This window comes from Hemiscyllium ocellatum, chromosome 9 (genome assembly GCF_020745735.1).
Source record: "Hemiscyllium ocellatum isolate sHemOce1 chromosome 9, sHemOce1.pat.X.cur, whole genome shotgun sequence".
Classification (NCBI taxonomy): Eukaryota; Metazoa; Chordata; class Chondrichthyes; order Orectolobiformes; family Hemiscylliidae; genus Hemiscyllium; species Hemiscyllium ocellatum.
In genome coordinates this window covers 48,256,304-48,281,700 of record NC_083409.1, presented here as the reverse complement: position 1 = coordinate 48,281,700, position 25,397 = coordinate 48,256,304, and the positions used below count along the sequence as shown (strand labels likewise).

The 25,397-nt window shown below is 40.6% G+C and overlaps 1 protein-coding gene across 8 annotated transcripts in view; it reads right to left on the bottom strand.

Moving 5' to 3' along the window:
* The window catches only part of LOC132819011 (single-stranded DNA-binding protein 3), a 195,420-nt gene that overhangs the window by 8,135 nt on the left and 161,888 nt on the right, over window positions 1-25,397 (bottom strand). For 4 of the 8 annotated variants that reach the window (XM_060830250.1, XM_060830253.1, XM_060830252.1 and 1 more), the window contains 6 exons: window positions 21,107-21,173; window positions 20,950-21,023; window positions 15,774-15,862; window positions 15,427-15,475; window positions 4,868-4,903; window positions 2,360-2,414 (listed from right to left, as the gene is read on the bottom strand). In XM_060830250.1, the coding sequence (XP_060686233.1) occupies window positions 2,360-2,414; window positions 4,868-4,903; window positions 15,427-15,475; window positions 15,774-15,862; window positions 20,950-21,023; window positions 21,107-21,173 (370 nt within the window). The remainder of the gene's footprint in view (window positions 1-2,359; window positions 2,415-4,867; window positions 4,904-15,426; window positions 15,476-15,773; window positions 15,863-20,949; window positions 21,024-21,106; window positions 21,174-25,397) is intronic. The other 4 variants (XM_060830251.1, XM_060830255.1, XM_060830254.1 and 1 more) reach the window with 1 other exon arrangement.

Below are 25,397 nucleotides of genomic sequence, written 5' to 3'. Positions count from 1 at the left end.
AAGTCATTTGGCATTGAAACGGTTTGTTTCGGCTACATTGTTCATAATATAATACTTAAAACACAGTAAAGGTCATTTTGGTCAATTGATCCATACAGGCATCTCTCATCTTTTATCAAATGAACATAGCCTTCTATCCCTTTTGTACTTACCTGCCTTTGATTAAATGCATCTATACCATTCACCAACTACTAGACAGAGTGAGCTCCACATTCTGACCATTCTCCAGGGAAAGAAAATAGTCCTCCTTACACTTATCACCCTTAGTTCTGGTCTTCCCTGTAAGTAGAAATATCCTTGCTGCATCAACCCTCTCAAATTATTTCACAATCTTAAAGACATATCAGATCACCTCTCAGTCTTCTCCATGAATCCCTGCCTTTCAGACTTTCCTGATGAATATAATCTCTTCGCCTATAATATCTTGGTGAGGCTATTGTTTAACCTCCTCTTATGTCTCTATATCCTTTTATATGTCAAGCAGATTATACAGTATTCCAAATGCTGTCTAACCATGGTTTAATGCAACTTCTCAGTTTGTCAATTCTCTCCATCCATTAAAAAACACCATTGCTTCGTCTGCTTTAAAAGAATGATGTTAATTTGCACTGCCAATATATGCATTTATACTCTTAACTGGGGACCCTCTTAGCTCAGTGGGTTGGATGGCTGATTTACAATGCAGAACAATGCCAATAGTGTGGGCTCAGTTTCTGCACTGAGGCTAGTAGGAAGGACTCTGCTCTTCCCTCTCCTGAGGCACAGTGACTCTCCGATTACACTGCCACCAGTCGTCTCTCTCTAATGAGAGAGATGCCTTACGGTTTGGTAAGACTCTGACGATTTTACCTTTACCTAATTCACCTATTTTCACCACACAAATGCACCACAGGAGACATTGTTGAACTTACAGCTCACAGATGGTTTAACCTACGATTTCCACCAATTCTGTTATACAACAATCATCTAGTGGATTAATCTAATGGTGCTGGTAACTAACTTTGTATTGAAGAGGAGTTCAGGATCTTTCTTAAGAAGATCAAGAGCTGTATTCAACATTTTAACTCCTTTTTCTTTATTATGAGTGCTGATTGTATCCAGTTTTAATTGTTAATGAACCTCAGCTTAAGGCAGAACAGTTAAAGGAACTCAAATCAATGAAATATCAAACTACGGTGCACTGTCAAAAGCCATTCCTCGAGACTTTTAGACCACCTCATAGTAATTTTGATTTCAAAGAGATACTAAGGAAACAAAATTTGTAAAATGTAACCAGATTTTAATATCATGGATCAAACTCTGCACTTGCCATTCACTTGAAACATTCACAATACTCGTGGTGTTGCAAGTATGTTACTGGTACAGGAAATGAGGGCTGCAGTCTTCCTAGCCACTGTTTTCCTATCACATGATTACAACAGACCCGTGATTAAACAGTAACTCATGGGACCTACTTACAGAAACCAAGAACTGAGGAGTAATTAACTGAATCTCTTCATAAATTTATTTCACTGAATGCAACTTAAGCAACTCAGTTAGGGGTTATCTGATGCATTGGTAATGCCCCTTTGAACCAGAAGGTCAAAATTCAGGTTTCACCTGATCCAAAGTGTCATAACACACCTGAACAGATTTGGATTTTTTTAAAATCAAAATATTACAAGATGATGTAAAGTCAGGCACTTTACCCCAAGAGGTCTGGATGGCACAATCTGGTTAGCGAAGTGGTTCAAACATGTCCCATGGTTATAGAAACCAATAATTGCACACAGTGGTTTTAAAAATAATTTAAATGGTTCTTCAGTGACTCAAGAGAACCATTCACGTACAATTAATTCAACAGAGTCAAACATATAGCTCAGGTAAAATATGACATTTCACGTAAATGTAACAGTTCGGAAATGAGTAAAGTGTGATGTAGTGTGTTATTAAGAAAACATTGCTTACGATCAAAAGGTTATTTGATCCAATTGTACAATTAAAAAAGTAATTAAACCATGCAGTAAGAGCTGATGACACAATTGAGGGTATTAGCTTGGAGTACTTATTAAATCCAACACATGGGGGAACTCATCAATACAGAAAAATTATAACATTGCTCATACTGTTGGCCTTCTCTGTCAGTGACAAAATTGTGAGATCAGCACATTGTTTGAACAAAAATACTTTTTTGGTGTTGGGGTAGAATAAGAGCAGACAAGTCTTTGACTTTTTTTTAAGAAAAGGATTACTGACTGGACATTGGTTAGGTTAAAGTGTAGTGGTACTTGTACAATTTTTACAAGAATGACAAGAATTCAGACTAGCATGCATTTGAGATTTTAACAGCAGTATTGAGACACTCATGGGTAAAATGTACCTGCTGGACTTGGCATTATCGGTGTCCCTGGAGGACCTCCACCACCAGGGGGCCCCTATGAACAAAACACACAAATCAGCCTCTATTGAATTATTAAAGGCAGTACTTTGTATGTTGCTGCATTCTGGTATGAGGATTTGGTGTGTTGCTAAATACTCTCAACACAACATTACAAAGCAGCCTTCTGAAATATAATGGGATTTCTGAGAGACCAAAGGAACTTTGGGGACCATTCCAAATGTCAAATCAAATTTACTGTCTCTTGACTGTAAACGTTGCAGATCAACAATTAGAAATATGGTTGAAACATCTCCCTTTGATTAGTTGTTTTATTTTCATGAACCCTTTCCAAGAGGGAGACTTGTTTAATTTTTGTAACTCTTTTGTTACAACCAATACCAAATATACTGCCAAATTCAGTGCTCTGCATAAATTACTCACCAAATTAGTAATATTAAATGTCACTATGACAATTTAACAATTAAAAAGTTTTTAGAATAAAACATTCATATTTTCAAACTTAACTGAAGCACAATATTCTATTACGACAGTTCCTCCAAAATTAAAAAAAGTTATCATTCAAAACTTGTAGCCTTTAGCATATTGTAGCATATTAAACTATAAGTCATTATTTAATTGATGTGAGATCTACAGTTGGAGTCAGAGGTACACCATCCTTATGCTTCTTCAATACAATCATCTCCTTTAAAACTCAGATCCATGAGAATTTTTCATCAACTGCCCTTCCCTCTGTAACATCTTACAGGAATGGAGAGAGTTAAACACCAGGATTACAGTCAAACAGACTTATTTAGAAGCATTAGCTTTCGGAGCACTGCTCTTTCTTCAGGTGGTTGTGAAGCAGAAAATCATGAAACGTAGAATTTACAGCACAAAGATTACAGTGTCGTACAACTGAAATGATATATTGAACAAAACCTGGATCGTTTGTTAAGTCTTTCATCTTTTAGAATGGGTTGCTGGTTTCAGTTAATTAATGCGTAGTGGAACCTCAATTATCCAAAGGACACAGGTGGGGAGTATTTCGTTCAGTGAATCGAAATGTAGTTTAGCTGAGCATCGGGACATCATGATCTTGTCGGATAAACCAATATTCAGTTAATTAAATGCTGGATAATTGAGGTTCCTCTAAATCACAGAATTTCTTTTAAGTTGCTATCTCAAGATAACTAAGTTTTATAACAAAAGGTGACATCTCAGATCAGACAATGCATTAAAGGTGAGAGGTCAGAGTCTGTCTGTATCCCAATCTTGAGTCAGACTAGTTCTATTTCCAAAGTGGAATTTACCAAATATTACATGTACTGACTGCCTGCAGATCAAGTAAAATAGAATGTTTCTGCAAATACAAATTTACCCCATAGACTTATGTGTGTGCATGAGAGAGCGCGAGAGAGAGCGCGAGAGCGTATGCATGTGAGTGCGAGAGCATGTCAGACAGTTTGGTGTAAAAGCTTGGAAAAGTTTGTGTGTGGGTGTGATGGAGTATAAGCCCGTGTGTGAGAGAGAATGTATTTGGGATAGGCAACAACGCAAAGTGGCCAAGCAGAGGCTGGTAGCCAAGCTTGGTACCCATAAGGATGGCCTCAACCAGGAACTTGGGTTCATGTCAAACTACAGGTGACCCCACTACACTATACACACAGACACACACATGCACACTGTTACATATTCTCACACAGACCCCTCATATACATACGTTTTCTCTCTCTCATACACACTCCACACCCTGACCCACCCTCTCACAGGCTTATACTCCATCACACCCACACTTTACCAAGCTTTCACACACATGCAACACATACACTCATTTTCTCTCTCTCTCTCTCATGCACGCACACACAATGAGGTGCATTTGCAGTGACCGAATTATATTTGCAGATACGTGCTATTTGCTCGAAAGTTGCGCGATCTGTAAGCAGTAAATACATGTAATATTTCGTAAATTCCACTTTGGAAATAGAACCAGTATGACTCAAGATTGGGAGACATACAGATTCTGACCTCTCACCTTCAATGCATTGTCCGAGTGAGATATCACCTTTCGTTCTAACGCCTTAAGTTATCTCGAGAAGGTGACTTAAATATAGGTCTGTGATTTACACGAGTGAAGTGAAACTTGCAACCCATTCTAAAAAAGATGAAAGACCAACAACAACCTAGGTTTGTTCAATATCATTTCAGTTGCATGAAATTAATATTTTGCTATAAATTCTGTGTCTTATACTCCACAACTACCCGAAGGAGCAACCCTCCCAAAGCAAGTGCTTCCAATTAAACCTGTTGGACTATAACCTGGTGTTGTGCGATTTTTAACTTTGTCCACCTTCCTCCAACACCAGCTCCTCCACCTCAGGAATGAATAGACTCAATACTAACGACTGAAATTTCCGACAATAATCTTCAAGTCATCTACAGGAGCCTTGTATTTTTCAACATCAACAAGCATTTGAACAGTGCAAATATATTCAAAATAGAAATACATACCCCATATGTACCAGGAGATGAGGAGGAGTATGGAATCTGCAAGTGAAAACATCATATTTGTGAGATTTAAGGTCAAATTTACTCAACATCAGTGAAGCCAATCATAAACTCTCCACAAGGATTATGAACATGGTTGGAGCAAATCCTTGCACCTTCAATTGCAACCATTTACCTCAAAATCTAAAATAATAGAAGTTTAATATCTACTTTGTAAATAGAAAAGCAATATGTTGCATACAGGTAACAATTTGTTGTTTTAAATCCTCATTTCCATACATTACTTGTCCTAATGGCCATTGTTCACATAAACTGGCAAAAATATTGAAAAATATTTAAATGCAGTGAATGAGACAATTTCAATATCACCACTCACTGCAAACAATTTGAGGCAGCAATTAACAGATTAATAAAATTCCTCAACCCATAGGGACTAAGGTGTTAGATAAGAATGCAAGTATTTCTCAGGCTAAGTCAAAGAACTTTACTGACTACTTTTGATGTGCTATCATTGTACCACAAAGTCTTCCACAGATGATTTCTTGTACTAAATATTCCTTGGAGAATTAATGCTTAGAAGGATCATGGAAAATTGACTTATTTCAAGCTTTATGGAAATGTTTGCAATAGATTGTGGGCAAAGTTCACTGTGGGCATTGACAATTTTTAAAACATGGCTTCCTGTAAATTACATGACATGCTTTGCTGTAGGTCCTTCCTGAAACTTGTGAACAATAACGGGACTCGAAGTAGTGCTTGTTTTATTTGGTTCTTCAGCTTCCATCTGTCAACAAGTGGCATTGGGGAACAGAAGACAAACTGTCCAAGTGATCCCTCCCATTTCTGAAAATGAAGCCCTCTATTGAGTTCAATGCGAAATCTATTTGTTCTTTTGAAACAATGATTAAACGAACAGCTCAAGATTACATTTCCGGGGGGAACCAAGATGGCGGCGAACTGATAGGTCTGCTATGATAGGGCTCTGCAACAAACTCCATGTAAGATGGGCTTTCACAACCCCTGCCCCCCCGCACAATTAATCATCCATAATAAAAAAAAATCAATAAAACAAAGCAATACAAAATACCTAGGACATTTTAAACTCAGATTCTAATGTTCTGGGAACAATAGGATGAAGAATAAAGGAAAGGGAGCGAGAGACTCGCAGCAAGCAGGGCACTCCCCTACAGTGTCAGGCGCACCCATGACCGTGGCCCCAACTCCCATGGTAGCATGTCTGTACCTGTTGGAGCAGCAGAATCTAGTCTCCAAGTGATAATCGAATCGGCGCTTGAACCAATTTCTGCCATGCTACAGAAGCACGAGCAGGAGATCTGAACGCTGGATTAACACATTGAGGCAGTCGGACAAAAGGATCGCGGTGTCGGAGACTGTGGCAAAGAATTCATAGGGACGGATCTGAACACTGAAAGGCCAGGTTCAGGCCCTGTTGGGCCAGGTCGACGACTTCTAGAATCAAGGTCAAAAGAAACATTTACAGATAATCGGGCTCTCGCAACGTGAGAAAGGTGAGAGCCTGGTCACCTTCCTGGAGTACTGGCTACTGCAGCTTCTGGGGTTGAGTGTCTAGTCGGGCCAGGTGCATGTGAAGTGGGCCCATTACATCACAATGTGCAGGTCTGGGTTGGATTAGCGACCCCGCCCAGTCCTAGTGCAACTCCAGAAGCAGCTGATAATGGAAACCTCCAGAAGGCTGGGAAAAGTGTCTCAGGCTCTGGTATTCAAAGGGTCAAAAATGATATTTTTTCTACACTTCTTTGGAGCTATAATTAAGAGGAAGAAATCTTATGAAGAAGTCAGGAAGAGATTTGAATATCGAATACTTTGCAAGGTACCCAGCTTCAACAATAGAGGGTCTTTTTACAATTTTGATTCAGCAGAGATAGCAAGGGATATTTTGAACTCTTTGAAATAAATGGCCTGGGTCAGAGAGGCAAAGAGGAGTTATGAACAATGGCATATCCTGTCCTTTCGCATTTGTTGGTCCTAGAGGCCTGGCATTGCTCTGATGGAAAATTCTCCCTTTTCTCCTGTTTTCTTTTAGTAATTTTTGTTATTTGTTTGTTTCTTCTGGGTGAGGGGTGGTTACTTCGTTTATTGAAGACAGATGGGGTTGGTGTATGGAGGGGATGAGAAGGGAGTCCACTTTTTACTCTCACCTATGTAAATAATAGCTTTGCTTTGTTTCTGTATTGCTTGGGTTTGGGTGCAGCCAAAGCTGGAAGGAATCAGGATGGTTGTAACATTTGGGACACCCCTACGGTTGAGGAGGAAAATCGCTGGTGATTTGTTGTTTACATGTTTGTTTGTTTAATTCAGGAGTGGTAGTTAGTTTTTTTGGATTTGGTAGTATCTGTAGTGGTAGCTTTTCGATTCGATAAATTTTGTGCTTTCTCCACTTGGTGCACAATGAGTAAACTTCTTCCCCTCAGGGGGCCGCGGGCCACTCTGGGCAGTGATGACGAGTGGTTTGTTTAGGAAAAGGGAGCTATTCCCCGGTCAAAAGAAAGAAAGTGCTCTCAAATCTCAGAAAGGAAAGGGTTGACATTGCCCCTGTTACAGGAAACACACTTGAATAACATTGAATATTTGAAGTTACAGCTGGGAAGATTTAGTAGATTCTTCGCCTCTTTGAATTCTAAAAGCAGAGGAGTGGCCGTCACTGGTACAGAGAAACCTCCCATTCCAGATAATAGAGCAAATTAAGGACAAACATGGGCGGTTCATCATCCTCAAGGCCTTAATACACCGGGAAGAGTATGGCATTCTGAATGTCTATTGTCCCCTGGCACATCCCCTTAAATTCTTAACTGACGCAATCTCCAAACTAACAGCTCTAGCGTTGTGCTGTACAATTATAAGAGCAGACTTCAACACTCTCATAGACCCTGAGGTAGACAAGATGCCAAAGGGTCTCTCTGGTATCTATCTCCCTGCAATCCAGGCAGCTAGTGAACTTGTGTTGGGGCTGGTGGACATGGAGATGTCTCCATCCGAATGGTCGGGATTTTATCTTTTGCCCCAACCCGCACAAGTGCCACACGAGAATGGATAGGTTTTTTTATTCCATCGACCTGTCTGGATTTAATGCTATCCTGAAGGACTGGGAACATAGCCATTTCGGATCGTGTGGCAGTGTACTTGGATGTTAAGATCAGGGGTACCGGAATAGATACTCAGCACTGGTACACGGATCCACTACTTTTGAAGGATACAAATTTATATAGTAGTCCACAAGGGAGTTTACGATCTTCTGGGACATCAACTCAGGTACGGCAAGTAACCCATCGATGCTTTGGGAGATCACAGAGGTGAATGTAAGGGGTTTAATTATTTCATACCAAGCAATCAGGAGAAGGCAGAATGAACAGCAGCAACGGATACTGGAAGCATAGCTGAAAGCAGCCAAATTGACTTATGATGATAGATTATCTGAGAGTAAGTTACAGCAGGTCACAGCTCTCTGGGGTGCTTTGAATTCAGTGCTTACCCAGGCAGCAAAGAGGGAGCTCTCCTTTGCAAAGCAAAGTTTTATTCTAATATGGGGAAAAGGCAGGTAGATTATCTGGCATACCTGGCTAGAAAGAAAAGTGCCCTGCAGTCCATCATGTCTATTAGAAAGAGAACTGGCACTGTCACTTGCGAGTCAAGAAAAGACTAATGCTGTACTCTGGAAATTTGTTGTGGAGTTATACCGGTCGGATGGTTGTCAGGATGGAGTTGCAAGAGTAGAATCCTTTTTAGAGAATCTGGATCTCCCAGGTAAAAGTGCAGAATAAGCCTCCCTTTTGAATGTACTCTTAACAATACAAGAGACGCAAGAGGCAGTAAGGCAGCTCCAAAGTGGCAAAGCACCTGGCCCAGACAGAATCCTGAGCGAGTCCTAAAAGGAGTTCATCAACATATTGATTGTACGTACCCAATAGTGGCTCAATCATTCATATAGTCAGGACTGCCTTCCACCCTCTCTGAGGGAGGCCAATATCTCTCTTATTCTAAAGAAAGGGAGAGATCCAGTGGATTGTCCCTCATGTAGATCTGACTTGCTGCTGAATGTAGATTTTAAAATCCATCCTAAAATGCTAGATCTGAGATTATGGTAGCGGGCAATACCTTCAAAGGAAGACCAGACAGGTTTTATCAAGGGTCGTGGCTCTTCCAATAATATCAGGATGGTATTGAATATAATACAGGTATGCCAGCAGAGGTCAACTCCACGTTTGGTGGTCTCCTGGGACACGGAAAAGGCTTTGATCAGGTGGAATGGTCGTTTTCTTTGGTGTCCTGGAATATTTTGGTCTTGGGGCAGTCTTCGCTACGTGGGTGACAGTGCTATATAATGACCCCAATGCAGTGGTCCTCACGAACGGCGTAAAATCAGTCAATTTTAGCATTGGGAGGGGCAGCCGACAGGGGTGTTCCTTCTCACCGCTGCCATTTATCTCATTAATTGAAATGTTGGCGGAGGCTATTTGGAAATTATGCTAACCCGGAAAAATCTGTACCTTGGCCGATATGAAAGATAAAATTATTCAGCACTTCCTTGGGTTTAAAACTAATTAAAAAAACAGAAGCCATGCCCGGGAGGGGGGGAGGGGGAAGAGACTTGGTGGGAATGCCTGACCTGGAGAATGGTACACAATTTCCTTTCCATTGACCACAAAAGGGCTTTCTTTACTTGGGTATTTTTTATTACCCACACTTTCCACCAACTGTACAGAGTTAACTTTGTGCATTTGTTTGATTGGATAGAATAGGATCTGCAGCGTTGGGAGGGAGTTACCAATATCATGGTTAGGCTCAATAGCCTTGATTAAAATGAATGTTCTTTTTACCTCTGAGTAAAGGATCTCCCCGACTAAAGCGGTACCAAATAAGCACCCTATTGACCTATGTGAGTGACTGGGCATGTATGGATTAGACGTTGACATGGCTCGATATCAAGGCCTCTCAGGCAAAGTGCCCCCTCCTTAACTTGCTGTTTATAGACAGGATGAAATCTGTTGCCAAGCATTGTAAAAACTCAATCAAAGCATGGAGAATGATGAGGCAAGGATAATTTACATACGACCTCACTGTTCATCCCCTTAGTTGGAGCCCCAGGATTTAGGCTGGAGTCAATGGGTTCTGGCTTTAAAGAAATGGGTTCTGGCTTTCAGGGAATCTCCTGTTTGGGAGACTTATTTATGTCTTTCGACCAGCTAAAATCATAAATATGGGCTACCTAGTAGGGACCTCTTGCGGTATTTTTAGATGAGGGATTATTTACACACTTATTGCTCAGTCCTATAAGTCTGACATGGAGAGAAGAATGCTCCGGTGTTCGGGCACTTTCTCTCAATCAGTGCTTTATCTCATCTACAGAGAGGGGGCATTTTGGAAAATGTGGAAAGACTCTACAGGGTCTAGAATCAGGAACTTAGTAGAAATTTAATTCGAAACATGGGAGAGAATTGATAGTGAAAAGAGCACAAAATGTACTCTGGGTGAGAGACTTCAACATCCATTATTAAAAGTGGTACAGTTGCACCTTACTGACTGAGCTCTAAATAGCTGCTGGACTGGGTCTGTGGCAAGTGATGAGGGAACTAACAAGAGGGTAATATCTACCTCATCCCCACTTTTCTACCTGTCACATACACATTTGTCCAGAGGGTCATTTATGAGTCCTTATGGAGGCAGTCTTGACTTTGCACAGAGAATAGCCTCCATTGAATTAAATGGGACAAATCTTGAACAAATCTAGCAACTCCAAACTGGGCCTCCATGTGACACCACAGGCCATCAGCAACAGTATTGTATTCAACTACAGTCTGCAATCTCATGGACGGGTATATTCACCACTCCAATATTCCAAGAGATCAACATTAATTCAATCAAGAGTAGAGGGGGGCATGTCAGATGACCAGATGTACCTAAATATGAGCAATGAGGCTGAAGAAGCTACAACACAGGACTCCTTACCAAACAGAAGCAGCAGGCAGTATAGGAAAGCGATCCCAAAATCAGCAGATCGAATTTAGCGTCATGGTCCTGCCACGGTCAGCTATGAATGATAATGGAGGAACAATTGACAGGAGTGGAGGCCCCTCCAATATCCATAACCAATGTTGAGTCCAGCACATCAGTACAAAATACAAAATTAAACTACTTGCAATCTTCTCCAGGCAGTGCTGTTCAGGAGGTCCAGCTTGGCCTCCTCCTGAGGGCCCCACCATCATAGATGCCAGTCTTCAACAAATTTAATTCACTCCACACGGTATCAAGAAATGGCAGAAGACAACAGACACTGAAAAGGCAACAGACTGTGACAACAGTCCTCTTGCCAAGCCGTTCCAATACAGCTGCAATAGCAGCACTGGCCTAACAATGTGGAAAATTGCCTGGACATATATGTTGCACAAAATCAGGACAAATCCAATCTTGCTAATTACCAGCAGACCAATTTACTTTCAAATGATCAAAGTGATGGAAGGGATCAATAGTGCTGTCAAGTGGCACCTGCAAAGGAATAATTTGGTTGCTGATACTCACTTAGGGTTTCACCAGGACCACTTGGCTCTTGACCTCATTCCAGCCTTGGTCTAAATGTAGACTAAAGAACTAAACTCCAGAAGTGATGAGAGAGTGACTGCCCTTGAAATGAAGGCAGCATTAAAATGAGCCTGGCATCACAGTCCTAGCAAAATTGGAGTCAATGTGAATTAGGGGACAAACAGTACCCTGGCTCGAGTCATAACGAGCAAAAAGATGGCGGCTATGGTTGTTGATCATCTCAGCTCCAGGACATCTCTGCAAAAATTCCTCAGGGGAATGTCACTAACCCAACCATACTCAGCTGCTTCAACGATCTTCTTTTCATCATATGGTCAAATGTTCCCTGACGATTGCACAAAGTTCAGTACTTTTCTGATAGGCAATGGCTATCTCTTCAGCAATTGAAAATCTAACCATCAACCCCTGACATGCATTACCATTACTGAAAACCCCACTATCATACTTGAGGGTTACCACTAACAAGAACCTAAACTGGGACTAGCCATATAAAAGCTATAGCTACAAGAACAGGTCAGACACTGCAGTAAATAACTCACCTCCTGTCTCACTAACATCTGACAGACATTCACAAAGTACAAGTCAGGAATATGGCAGAATACTTCCCAAATGCATCTCCTACAACATTTAAGCAGCTTTACACCATCCAGGGCAAAGCAGACTGCTTGACTCCATCCATCAGCTTCACCATCCACCACAGAAACACAATGGCAGCAGCTTATACCATGTAGAAATGCACTGCAGTAACTCACCAATGATCCTCTGAAAACATCTTACAAACCCACAAGCTCGACCACGTAGAAGGACATAGGTAGTAGATATGGAGGATCAATCAATAAATGTATGCTCCCCTCCAAGCCACTCACCATTTCCTTCATTGTTGCAGGGTGACAATCATGGAATTTCCTTCCTAACAGCATTGCAGGTGACCCTATACCCAAGTACCGCCACAGTTCAAGGAGTCAACTTCCCACCATCCTCTCCTGGGCAATTAGGCACAGGCAATAAATGCTAGCTGAGCCAACAACATACGCGAACAAATATTGAAAATTTATGTGCTATCCTTTTACACTCAAGAATAATCAATTGGTAAAAGGTTTTTAGAAAGCCAAGCTGTGCAGAATTTTCTTTTTATAAAATACCTAATTGTTGCAACTTCATTGAATACATTGTTTTGATAGTAAGCCAATAATTGTATTTATTAAGAAACCTGGTCAATAATCTTTGTTTAAAATCTGTTGCAAGGTATTTAATAGGCTAACTTAGTAACTGGCAAATGCATTTTTATGTTGTGACCGATCGTAGTAGTGAGTTTCAGTTGTCACAAAACTGACTAATGAAAATAATGCATCTCTCAAACAGCACTGTGTTAATCATAGACTCACAGAATCCCTACAATGAGGAAGCAGGCCATTCAGGCCCCTAAATCCACACAGTTTTCCCAAAATCATCCCACCCAGAACCAACCCTCTACATTATCCCTGTGACCCTGCATTTCCCGCAGCTAATCCATCTAGCCTGCACATCCTTGGACACTATGGGCAATTTGGCATGGCCAATCCACCTAATGTGCGAGGAAATTTACACAGATGTGGGTAGAACGTGCAATCACCACACAGGCAGAGGCTGGAATGGAACCTGGGTCCCTTGTGCTGTGAGGCAGCCTTGCTAACCACTAAACTGCCCTATGACCAGATCACATATTTCAGCGACGTAGGTTGAAGAATAAATATTGATCAGGACTAGTGTCATAGAATCTTTTAAGTCAATCAGCAAGGGCAGACACAATGTTTGTTAAATGTCTCATTTGAAAGTGAAGTGCTGTCATAGTTCAGACTGAAGTGCGTGCCGTGATTTGGGATCCAGTCTCTGGATGTTCATCTAATTGATGCAAGTTGATGCCACATCAATTGTAGCACTTTCAATGTCACTCCTGTTGTCACAAAGAAAGAAGGTGGCTATCAACTGCATCACCTACCACATTTTACCTAATACCACCAAAGTTCTACATTCACTTACCCATCAATGGGGTAACTACTTGAAAATGCTGTTTCCTATGGCTGTTATTGCAGGTATCATTATCAACACAGACACTGGAGTTATAAAATCACTTATTAAATGCATCTTGCAGCGGGGTAAGAGCACCAGATAATTTAAGGAAAACGAAAACCAGTCCTTCTCATTAACTAAGCAATGTTCTAGAGCTGGGATATTCAGAATAAGTACCTCAAAGACATCTGTTAAAGAGAGAAGTAATGTTTCGAAGCTCCCAAGCACACAATTCATCATTTGGTTTTATAAGTCATTCAGAAGTAATCTGATCCTTGTGTGAAGTATGAATCAAGAAAGCTTCATGTGGAGAACGTGTAACGATCAAGTGTTTAAGCAGTTTGGTGTAAAACATAAGGACATTAATTTAAAATAAGACCCATGAAAATAAGACAGTCAGTAATGCATCCAAAACAATCCATGAGGAACGTCGTTAATTGAAGAGTGGTTAGATTGTGGAGCGTGCCAGAATATGGAATAGTTGAAGTGAAGTGAATAGTACAGATGCATTTAACCAGAACCTAAAAAACACAAAGTGGAGAGCTATGTAAATGCTGAGTGGCCTATTACTGCACATATTCTACGTAAAGGCACTCTGTCACCGCCAACAAAAAGAATAAAACTACAAGAACAATAATTCTGTTGTAACATGGTCATTGCACTTGCTATATGGCAAGTATAACTCTTGACTAAGAATAAAACTTTCAGTTTTCAATAGCTACAGGGGCTTTGCAGGATATTCCAGAGTTTCATGGCAAAGCTCATCAAGCACCCTGGGAAAGGAAAGGCTGGATCAAAGTAACTCTCATGCTGTTTGTAAAATCAATAAGGAATTGCCAGTTCAGCCATTTTGAATTTTAACAGCATCTTAAACCCACTAAGTCTAGTCCTATCTATCTTCCCACTATAGAAGGGATTCATAAGATTCGTCAATTGTATACAGTGAAAAGAATTAGCATTAAATGTCAGAAGCCACAGAAATACATGCGAGATGGAACACAAAGCATAACAACAATTGAAAAAAAAACAATTTGATAAGAATGAAGGCATCTCTCTCTTACTATTTGAAGAAATGTAAAAGTAATTGATAATAGAAGCAAGGGAACAGAATCATGATATGTAGGAACTGGAATTAGGATGAGAAAGGTCATACTGTACTGAATGATTATCTCCTACTGGAACAGTAATCTGTAATAATTTTTCCTGCTGGACTGCCAAACGTATTCATGGTACATGGAAACTAAAAACTGAAGAGCTCATCGTAATGGGCAGATGCAGGTAACATTTTGTTTGAATACATGTTGAATCAATATAAAAAAGTTTCTCTAAGGATTAATAATCAAAACGAATGGCTTTTCCACCAATTCCTTGTTAAAGTTGATGGCCATTGAAAAGTACATGTATTTCACCGTAGGTTTACACCATAAAGAGCGGCCTGCATTGGATGGAAATTGCTCAAATCAATGCACAATAATAATTGTTTCATAAAGCATGTAGCTACATCATTTTTTTAAAAAAATGATTTTTTAAACAGAACACTCGATATTAGTTAAATAGAGAATATATGCAACAGAAAAAGGATACCCCAAATTAAGTCAATTAGGTCAAAACAGAACACACCCTGAGGGCAAACTGATAGCTACTTTTAAGGTTATGAAGGATTTGATTGGATCAACTTGAGAGAAAATGTTTCCACTTGCACTAATAAATCCACTAGGGTTTGCAGGAGTAACTTATGACAGTGGTCAGAATGCCACTTAACTCAAATGTTAAGACAACTAATAGATAGATTCATTTAAGGTGAATCCAGATAAGTAAACTGGGAAGAAAGATATAGAAGGACACAGGATTCGAGAGAGGTGGTAGGAAGCTCACGTGGAGCAGAAACCCTGTTGGGACAAAAGGTCTATTTGTGTACTAAATACTGTACTACTTACTGAATTAGCATTGGAAGGATTAGGCCATGGTCGCCCAGCTCCTGGACCCCTGCAATGAAAATTTATTATTTACTTCCATTTATTTTCACAATCTATTAACACACACAACCTGTTCTTACATCATTAGGTCTGCAGTGGTTTCACTAAATCCTTCACCTACCTTTGCCAAAAATTAAAATACAGTACACCTACATTTACCCATAATTATATTTGAGTTCCAAATGCTTCAAAGTCAAAAACTTACTTCAATTTTCCTCAGTTAAGAACAGGATCATATCGTGTAAAGTGATTAAAACTGACTTTCCCCACTTTTATCAATGACTTATCTGAACACAGTAGAGACTTACATGTTCATCCCAGCCATGCCTGGACCTATTGAATTGGGTGGAGGTCTCATTGAACCGCCATAGTTCTGCAATGATAACCAAGGATCAGACTACCGTAACGAGAAGAAAACCAGAGAAAGGGATGGAAGGGGAGAAAAACAGAAGGTTAGTTAAGTTATTATGCAGGTCCCAAGACTTGGGCTCAAAACAAAACAGCACCAATTGAAATCAACAAGGTCTGACGCAAAAAGATTTTTTGGGTCAACTGCATACTCAACTGGATATTACAATCCCATGGTGACTTGCTTCCATCATCCCATCCCACCCCCACCATCTCTGATCTGAGTAGCAGTGGGGATTGAAGTCAATCACTGACCCAATAAATTCACAAATCACTACAGTAATTTTCCCCTACTCCCATTCACTAAATGTTTTGCTTTATACTGGCCTTGATATTGGATACCGACAAACATTCACAGCTACTAAAATATTAAACAGTTAGAATTGCGATATGGCATATCAATTAATTGTTTTCAGGCACTGAATTTTCATTCACACAACTAGAAATGTTGAGAGAAAAAGTCCTGAGAACTGGCAAGATCACCTGTGACATCTACCCAATCATGTGCATGTTTGAAAAATGCAACATTCCAAGGCAATTTAATAGAGAGAATAACAGAACACCAATCCGAAAGTGTTTAGATATGATTAAAGGTTTGGATGCAAAGACGTATTTTGAAAAGAAAGAGGCACAAAGAGAATTGAACAAGATTCAATAAATTTGAGCTGTGGTAAGTAAAGACTCTGTCACTAGTCATAGGAGAAGATTGATAAATAAGAGCCAGGGTGGAATACTGAAGAACATGGGAGGGGAACTAAGTTTACAGGTGGTTGCAAAGGTAGGATTGGGTGAGTTCAAGGAACTTGTTAAGATGAGTCTATCAAAGCATACATTAGGAATTAGTGCAAGTTAACAAGGACAAACAATTATAGTCATAGAGATGTACAGCATGAAAACAAACCCTTCGGTCCGACCCATCCATGCCGATCAGATATCCCAACCCAATCTAGTCCCACCTGCCATCACCCGGCCCCTATCCCTCCAAACCCTTCCTATTCATATACCCATCCAAATGCCTCTTAAAATGTTGCAATTGTACCAGCCTCCACCACATCCTCTGGCAACTCATTCCATACACGTACCACCCTCTGCGTGAAAATGTTGCCCCTTAGATCTCTTTCATATCTTTCCCCTCTCACCCTAAACACCTATGCCCTCTAGTTCTGGACTCCCCCACCCCAGGGAAAATACTTTGCCTATTTATCCTATCCATGCCCCTGAATTTTGTAAAACCTCTATAAGGTCACCCTTCAGCCTCCGACGCTCTAGGGAAAACAGCCCAGCCTGTTCAGCCTCTCCCTACAGTTCAGATTCTCCAACCCGGGCAACATCCTTGTAAATCTTTTCTGAATCCTTTCAAGTTTCACAACATCTTTCCGATAGGAAGGAGACCAGAATTGTACACAATATTCCAACAGTGGCCTAACCAATGTTCTGTACAGCCGCAACATGACCTCCCAACTCCTGTACTCAATACTCTGACCAATAAAGGAAAGCATACCAAAGGCCTTCTTCACTACCCTATCTACCTGCGACTCCACTTTCAAGGAGCTATGAACCTGCACTCCACGGTCAGCAACACTCCCTAGGCCCTTATCATTAAGTGCACAAGTCCTGCTAAGATTTGCTTTCCCAAAATGCAGCACCTCGCATTTATCTGAATTAAACTCCATCTGCCATTTCTCAGCTCATTGGCCCATCTGGTCAAGATCCTGTTGTAATGAGGTAACCCTCTTTGCTGTCCACTACACCTCCAATTTTGGTGTCATCTGCAAATTTACTAACTGGACCTCTTATGCTTGCATCCAAATTGTGTAAGTAAATGACAAAAAGTAGAGGGCCCAGCACCGATCCTTGTGGCAGTCCACTGGTCACAGGCCTGCAGTCTGAAAAACAACCCTCCACCACCACCCTCTGACTTCTACCTTTGAGCCAGCTCTGTATCCAAATGGCTAGTTCTCCCTGTATTCCGTGAGATCTAAACTTGCTAATCAGTTTCCCATGGGGAACCTTGTCAAACGCCTTACTGAAGTCCATGTAGATCACACCTACTGCTCTGCCCTCAATTCTTTGTTACTTCTTCAAAAAACTCAATCAAGTTTGTGAGACATGATTTTCCACGCACATAACCATGTTGACTATCCTGAATCAGTCCTTGCCTTTCCAAATACATGTACATCTTGTCCTTCGGGATTCCCTCCAACAACTTGCCCACCACCGAGGTGAGGCTCACCGGTCTATAGTTCCCTGGCTTGTCTTTACTGCCCTTCTTAAATAGTGGCACCACATTTGCCAACCTCCAATCTTCCGGCACCTCACCTGTGACTATCGATGATACAAATATCTCAGCAAGAGGCCCAGCAATCACTTCTCTAGATTCCCAGAGTTCTCAGGTACACCTGATCAGGACCTGGGGATTTATCCACCTTTAACCGTTTCAAGACATCCAGCACTTCCTCATCTGTAATCTAGACATTTTGCAAGATGTCACCATCTATTTCCCGACAGTCTATATCTTCCATATCCTTTTCCACAGTAAATACTGATGCAAAATATTCATTTAGTATCTCCCCATTTTCTGTAGCTCCACACAAAGGCCGCCTTGCTGATCTTTGAGGGACCCTATTCTTTCCCTGGTTACCCTTTTGCCCTTAATATGTTTGTAAAAACCCTTTGGATTCTTCTTAATTTTATTTGCCAACGCTATCTCATGTCCCCGTTCTGCCCTCCTGATTTCCCTCTTAAGTATACTCCTACTTAATTTATACTCTAAGGATTCACTCTTTTTCTTAACCAAACTCTCAATTTCTTTAGTCATCCAGCCTTCCCTTTCACCCTGACAGGAATATACTTTCTCTGGATTCTTGTTATCTCATTTCTGAAGACTTCCCATTTTCCAGCCGTCCCTTTACCTGCGAACATCTGCCTCCAATTGGCTTTCGAAAGTTCTTGCCTAATACCTTCAAAATTGGCCTATCTCCAATTTAGGACTTCAACTTTTAGATCTGGTCTATCCTTTTCCATCACTATTTTAAAATGAATAGAATTATGGTCACTGGCCCCAAAGTGTTCCCCCACTGACACCTCAGTCACCTGCCCTGCCTTATTTCCCAAGAGTAGGTCAAGTTTTGCACCTTCTCTAGTAGGTACATCCACATACTGAATCAGAAAATTGTCTTGTATACACTTAAGAAATTCCTCTCCATCTAAACTCTTAACACTATGGTAGTACCAGTCCATATTTGGAAAGTTAAAATCCCCTACCATAACTACCCTATTATTCTTACAGATAGCTGAGTTTTCCATACAAGTTTGTTTCTCAATTTCCCTCTGACTATTGGGGGGGGGGTCCATAATACAATCCCAATAAGGTGATCATCCCTTTCTTATTTCTCAGTTCCACCCAAATAACTTGCCTGGATGTATTTCCAGGAATATCCTCCCTCAGCACAGCTGTAATGCTATCCCTTATCAAAAATGCCACTCCCCCTCCTCTCTTGCCTCCCTTTCTATCCTTCCTGTAGCATTTGTATCCTGGAACATTAAGCTGCCAGTCCTGCCCATCCCTGAGCCATGTTTCTGTAATTGCTATGATATCCCAGTCCCATGTTCCTAACCATGCCCTGAGTTCATCTGCCTTCCCCGTTACGCCCCTTGCATTGAAATAAATGCAGTTTAATTAGTCCTATCTTGTCCCTGCTGGAAAGACGCAGGTCAGGCAGCATCCAAGGGCTCGTGCCCGAAACGTCGACTCTCCTGCTCCTTGGATGCTGCCTGACCTGCTGCGCTTTTCCAGCAACACATTTTCAGCTCTGATCTCCAGCATCTGCAGTCCTCCCTTTCTCCTACCTTGTCCCTGCCTGCCATGACTGTTTGACTCTCTTCTGTTCTCAGCTGTACCCGTCTCGGATCGATCTCTTTCCTCACTATTCCCCTGGGTCCCACCCCCCCCACCTTACTAGTTTAAATCTTCCCAAGCAGTTCTAGCAAATTTCCCAGCCAGTATATTAGTCCCCTTTCAATTTAGGTGCAATGCATCCTTCTGGTACAGGTCACTTCTACTCTAAAAGAGATTCCAATGATCCAAAATTGTGAATCCTTCTCCCATAAACCAGCTCCTCAGCCATGCATTCATCTGCTCTATCCTTCTATTCCTGCCCTCACTAGCTCGTTGCACTTGGAGTAATCCAAATATTACTAGTCTTGAGGACCTACTTTTTAAATTTCTGCCTAACTCTCTGTAATCTCCCTTCAGAGTCTCAACCTTTTCTCTTCCAATGTCGTTGGTTGCAATGTGGACAATGACCTCTTGCTGGCCCCTCTCCCCCGTGAGAACATTCTGCACCCTCTGAGACATCCTTGATCCTGGCACCAGAGAAACAACACCATTCTACTTTTTCCCTCTGGCCAGAATAATTTGTTATACCATAGGGTTTGAAATACAGTATTTCGAACATTGGAGTGTAATGAGCACAAGACAAAAGGAAGACAGTCAGCATGATACAACACTAACAGCACTAACATAAATAATCAGATACTCTGCTTTGGTGACAATAGTTGAGGAGTAAATATCTGCCTTGAGAATGCTTGGAATAATGTCACGGCAGCTTTATCAGTCCACCTAAAGTGGTAAATAGGACTTCAAGTTAACATCTCAAAAAAGGCACCATATGGCATTGCCTCCGTATGGCATTGAAGAGTCAGCCTAGGTCATGTGCTAAACCTTTTGGTGTGGGAGTCAAAATCATCACTTCTGATTCAAGGATGTAACACTACACAGCGAGGCCAGTCTAACAGGGATGTAGTCATTCTTCTTACTATTTTCTCTAGATTAGAGGTACCGTGAACAATTGTTACATTTTCAGATCAGCAAAAACAGATTTAACCTTGCAACTGACCTACATATTCTAAACACAAGATGTAAGAACTAAATCACGGACACAGAGAAATTGCAAAACAGGTGGCAGCTAACTGACTGTCAACTGGTGGGCACAAAAATTAATTTGGCGTTTCAATACTAACAGAGCAGTACATTCAATGACCAGAAAGTGAAATGTCGCAGCCTGTGTCCCTTACCTGCTGTCCCATTGGGCCCATTCCTCGTGGGGGAGGATTCATTCTCTGCATTGGTCCACCCATACCAGGGTGCCCTGTAGACGGCAGAAGAAACTATTTACACATCCTGAGCCCATAAATATTTTTAAAATCTCAGTAGACTGTGAACACACCTCACCTTGTTGTCGCGTGGGATCCAATGTGTTGGGTAGCAATGGCTGTGCACCTGGAACACCACCTGGGGGCTGAATACATTAAAACATTACTATATCATAACTCCACTTCCAATTGAGATGTATATGATGGCTTATATACAAGCTGTAAAGTGATAGGAAGGAAAGTTAATAGAGGGTTAAATAGACAACCAAAACATCCCACTCCCAAGTACACTACCACTTCAATTATCTGAATTTAGAATTATCCGAACAAGATCTCAAGATCGCGATGCTTGGGTAAACAGGGTTATCCGAACATTCGATTGTCCGAACAAAATACTCCCTGCCCACGTTGTTTGGATAATTGAGGTTGCCCTGTAGTCAGTACTTCCAGATACACACCTTCCAGTTGTCAGCAATACAGAACTGTATATGCCTACAATATGGATGTCTAAAAACCTATAGCTTTGCACAGAAAACTGACTAACAAAGTAACACCACAAAATATACAGTAACAAAATGACCCCAACCATATCCAGATTTCTTCCAGAAAGCAGATACTATCACCAGGATATGGTACCATAAGCTACTTGCCACTGTTTGCTACCTTGTCGAAGTCATCTAGACAGTGTCGCTGTTTGAACTTTTGGGAAAATTACAAACCAATCCAATCCTGCACTCCCCTAATCTCAAGACAAACATTTTCCATCAATAGACATTGCATCATAGCTTGGTATGGGAATTCTTACAGATTTTGTCTCTGACTGACAGAATCATTTACATTTATAGCACAGGACACCATCTAGCCTCAGCCAGAACCTCAAAAGTCAGTGAAACACACACACTCTTACTGCTCAGATCAATAATCAAGTAGCAACTGCAGGATTACACTTGCCTGGTCCACAAGGCTCAACTCCACAGAACTATTGGGGGACCTACATCATACCCTAGCTCCAGTAGAAGAGAACACAATGAAAACAAGCTCATGACAAAACGAACAAAGACTGGTCTTAGGTTTTTAAAACGTAAAAGGCGGCTGAGGATCAAGGATATTACTTGGAAACATTTTTTAAAATAAATGCATATGAACCATTTGTTAGATCAGTGGATGACATGTCTCTGATCCATTATCAAAAGAAATTTTCTCAATTCCCAAAAAATGATTTGATTTCAAACCATCACAAATCCAAACAAACTGATTAAGGATTAAGAAATCTGGCCAAACTAATTATTTTGGCAGCAAAGCAAACAGTGCATTGTTGCAGAATCATGAACTCAGCAACAATTCTGGCTGGGTGCAACTTGTACTCAATGCTTCAAAACATATATATTAAAATCCACATTGAAAACACATATTGCATAACTAAAAATTTCCCCAAATTTGATAGCAAAAAAAATTTGCATTGGAAAAAGCTTAACATCCAAGTTTTGCATAATCACACAACAAAATAGTGAACTCTACAATTTCAGTTTTCACTTCTGTTGCTATGATGCTATTAGTTTTACTGTATACGCTAGTCACTAGAGTATGCTCACTTGGGTGCAGTGCTGAACAGCAAAGTAATTCTCCTAATGCAGCAGCACTCATGATACTGCCTGGAGCTGTTGAAGGCTCACCTCAGTTTCACAAGGCTCAGGAGAAATTTCTACTCAATGTCTCCACAATGTATTACATATTCGACACATGGCCAAACTAGTTATCAAATAATAGACCAAACTGAAATTCAACATTACTGACTTCATATCGGTGCTCTCCAGCTGGATTACTCCATTTTCTAAACAAAACCAAGCTGCTTTTAAAATTACACATAGGCAACACTAACCTGACCTGGGAAAGCTTGGCAATTGTCTGTTGTGATCTAACTGAAATAGGACATGTATCATACAGGCAATCCCATTTTACATCCAACAGTTCCCACTATGAATGAGGACTGTGCTCCTAGAGGTAGAAAAGTCAGTGAACATTGCTGTTGCAATGTAACAACTGAATTGACAGTAAACAGTTTCGGCAGTTTTAGATACCGTCAAGGAAAACCCCCTGAAAATATCAAATTCACTACTTAAAAAAGGCTTGAAACGTAGCTAATGTTATTTGAATCTTTTTAAGAGTGTGGGGTCTCAGGCAATGATATCATAACTATTAACTAACATCCATTAAAGGAATAACAAATGAGTTTTATGCAACATAGTAATAAAAGCAGCATTTCAATTGGTCATAGGGTATTGGGAGCGCAAGCACATTGCAAGGACTGTGCTCATTCTATGGAAATAAACCTGCGAACTAAATCTGTAAAAGCTCCCCATGTTAAAAGGATGACAGGGAAGTAAAAAAAAAGAGAAACACATCATCTTTATTTAGCTTTTTTAAAGAAAAACAAAAGTTGAATTAATTTAACATTGGTAAATGCATTTAAAAATCAATCCAGTAAATGTATTCACTGTTTTCAGTAGCTGGCGAAATTAAAAATATTTCCTTATGGGGTAAAAAATCTTTTGTGAAGTGGCAGGACAGGAAATGCAGATGGAGGTGAAGGAACAAGAGGAGACATAACAGACCATAACCTGGTAGCAAATGCTAGGATGTTGAAATTGGGAGGTTTCCCACTCTTGAGCATCGAGTTACAGAACAGTAAAGGTGCTTAATAGCATTCAGTTGTGATGCCACAAACAAAATAAGTCCTCACACTGCCTTAACTCAACTGAAGATTGATCTTTTGAAGAGGTACTAGTGCTGTTCTCTGCTGCTTCCAGAAACATGTCTCTCCAAGGTGACTTGAAAGCTGTTATGGAACGTAACACTCACACCTTTGGGCACTACAAGGTAGTACTTTAAATGAAGGGATTGCAAACCACAAGGAGCCATACTCTGACTTTGAAATCCAAGGTGTACCTCGACATTCAAGTTATTATTTCCCAACTTAGGTACTATTGTCTTTTTCAAAGAAACTGAACATGCTCTCAAAAGTATTGGTTTCAAATCCCAAGACATACCCACCATGCAAGTAACTAAGGAAAACCATCTCTGTAACCAGACTTTCAGCTCAAATTCCTAAAATCTTTTACTGCTGTGTAGATACCGTGCTGCATGTTTCAACATATATTTGCTGGAAGCATAGTCTTTAGGCCACAAAATAATATCATATTGGGCAGACAATAAACAAAGAAAGAACTAATGCCTGCAAAAATGGTACGGCAATTATCATGGGGGATTTTAATCTACATGTAGATTGGTTGAATCAGTTCGGTCAGGGTAGCCTGGAGGAGGAGTTGGTTGAGTATATCAGTAATAGTTTTCTTGAATAGCATAGAATGGAACTGATGATGGAGCAAGCTATCCTAGATCTGGTTCTGTGTAATGAGGCAGGAATAATTAGTGATCTCATAGGGATCCTCTTGGAAGGGATGATCAGAGTGTGGTTGATTTTAAAATACAGCTGGATAGTATGAAGATAAAATCCAATACCAGGGTTGTGAGCTTGGATTGGGGGGACTATGATAGAATGAGGGAGGACCTGGCCAAAATAAATTGGAAACAGTGGTGCAACAGTTGATGAGCAGTGGAGGACCTTCCAAAAATTTTTCAAAGTGCTCAGCAAAAGTATATTCCAGTGAGCAGGAAGAACTGTAAGAGCAGGGGTAATCTGCCATGTGTGTCTAAGGAAATAAGGCAGGCTATCAAAGTGAAAGAGAAGGCACCTAAAGTGACCAAAAAGCAGGAATTTAGAAGATGGAGAAAACTTCAAAAAGGCCATCAGAAAGGAAAAAAAATCCAGCACAGAATATTAAGACAGATCGCAAAAAATTCTATAAATATATAAAATGAAAAGAGTGGCTAAATTAAATGTTGGTCCTTTAGAGGATGAGAAGGGGCAGTTAGTTATGGGATATGATGAAATGACTGAGAAATTGAACAGGTATTTTGCATCAGTCTTCACAGCGGAGGACACGAATAACATGCCAGTAAGGGACGAAGAGACAAAGGTAGGTGAGGACCTGGAAACAATTATTATTATTATGGAAGAGGTAGTGTTGGGTAAGCTAATGGAGCTCAGGATAGATAAGTCTCCTGGCCCTGATGGAATGCATCCCAGGGTACTAAATGAAATGGCAGTAATTTTCCAAAATTTGCTGCCCTATGGGGCAGTCCCAGCAGATTGGAAAATAGCAAATGTGATCACACTGTTTCAAAAAGGCATGATGACAAAAAAAAGGGAAGTTACAGACCAGTGAGCTTAACCTCTGTAGTGGGGAAGATATTTGAGTCTATTATCAAGGAAGAAGTAGCAGGACATGTCGAAAGAAATTGTCCCATTG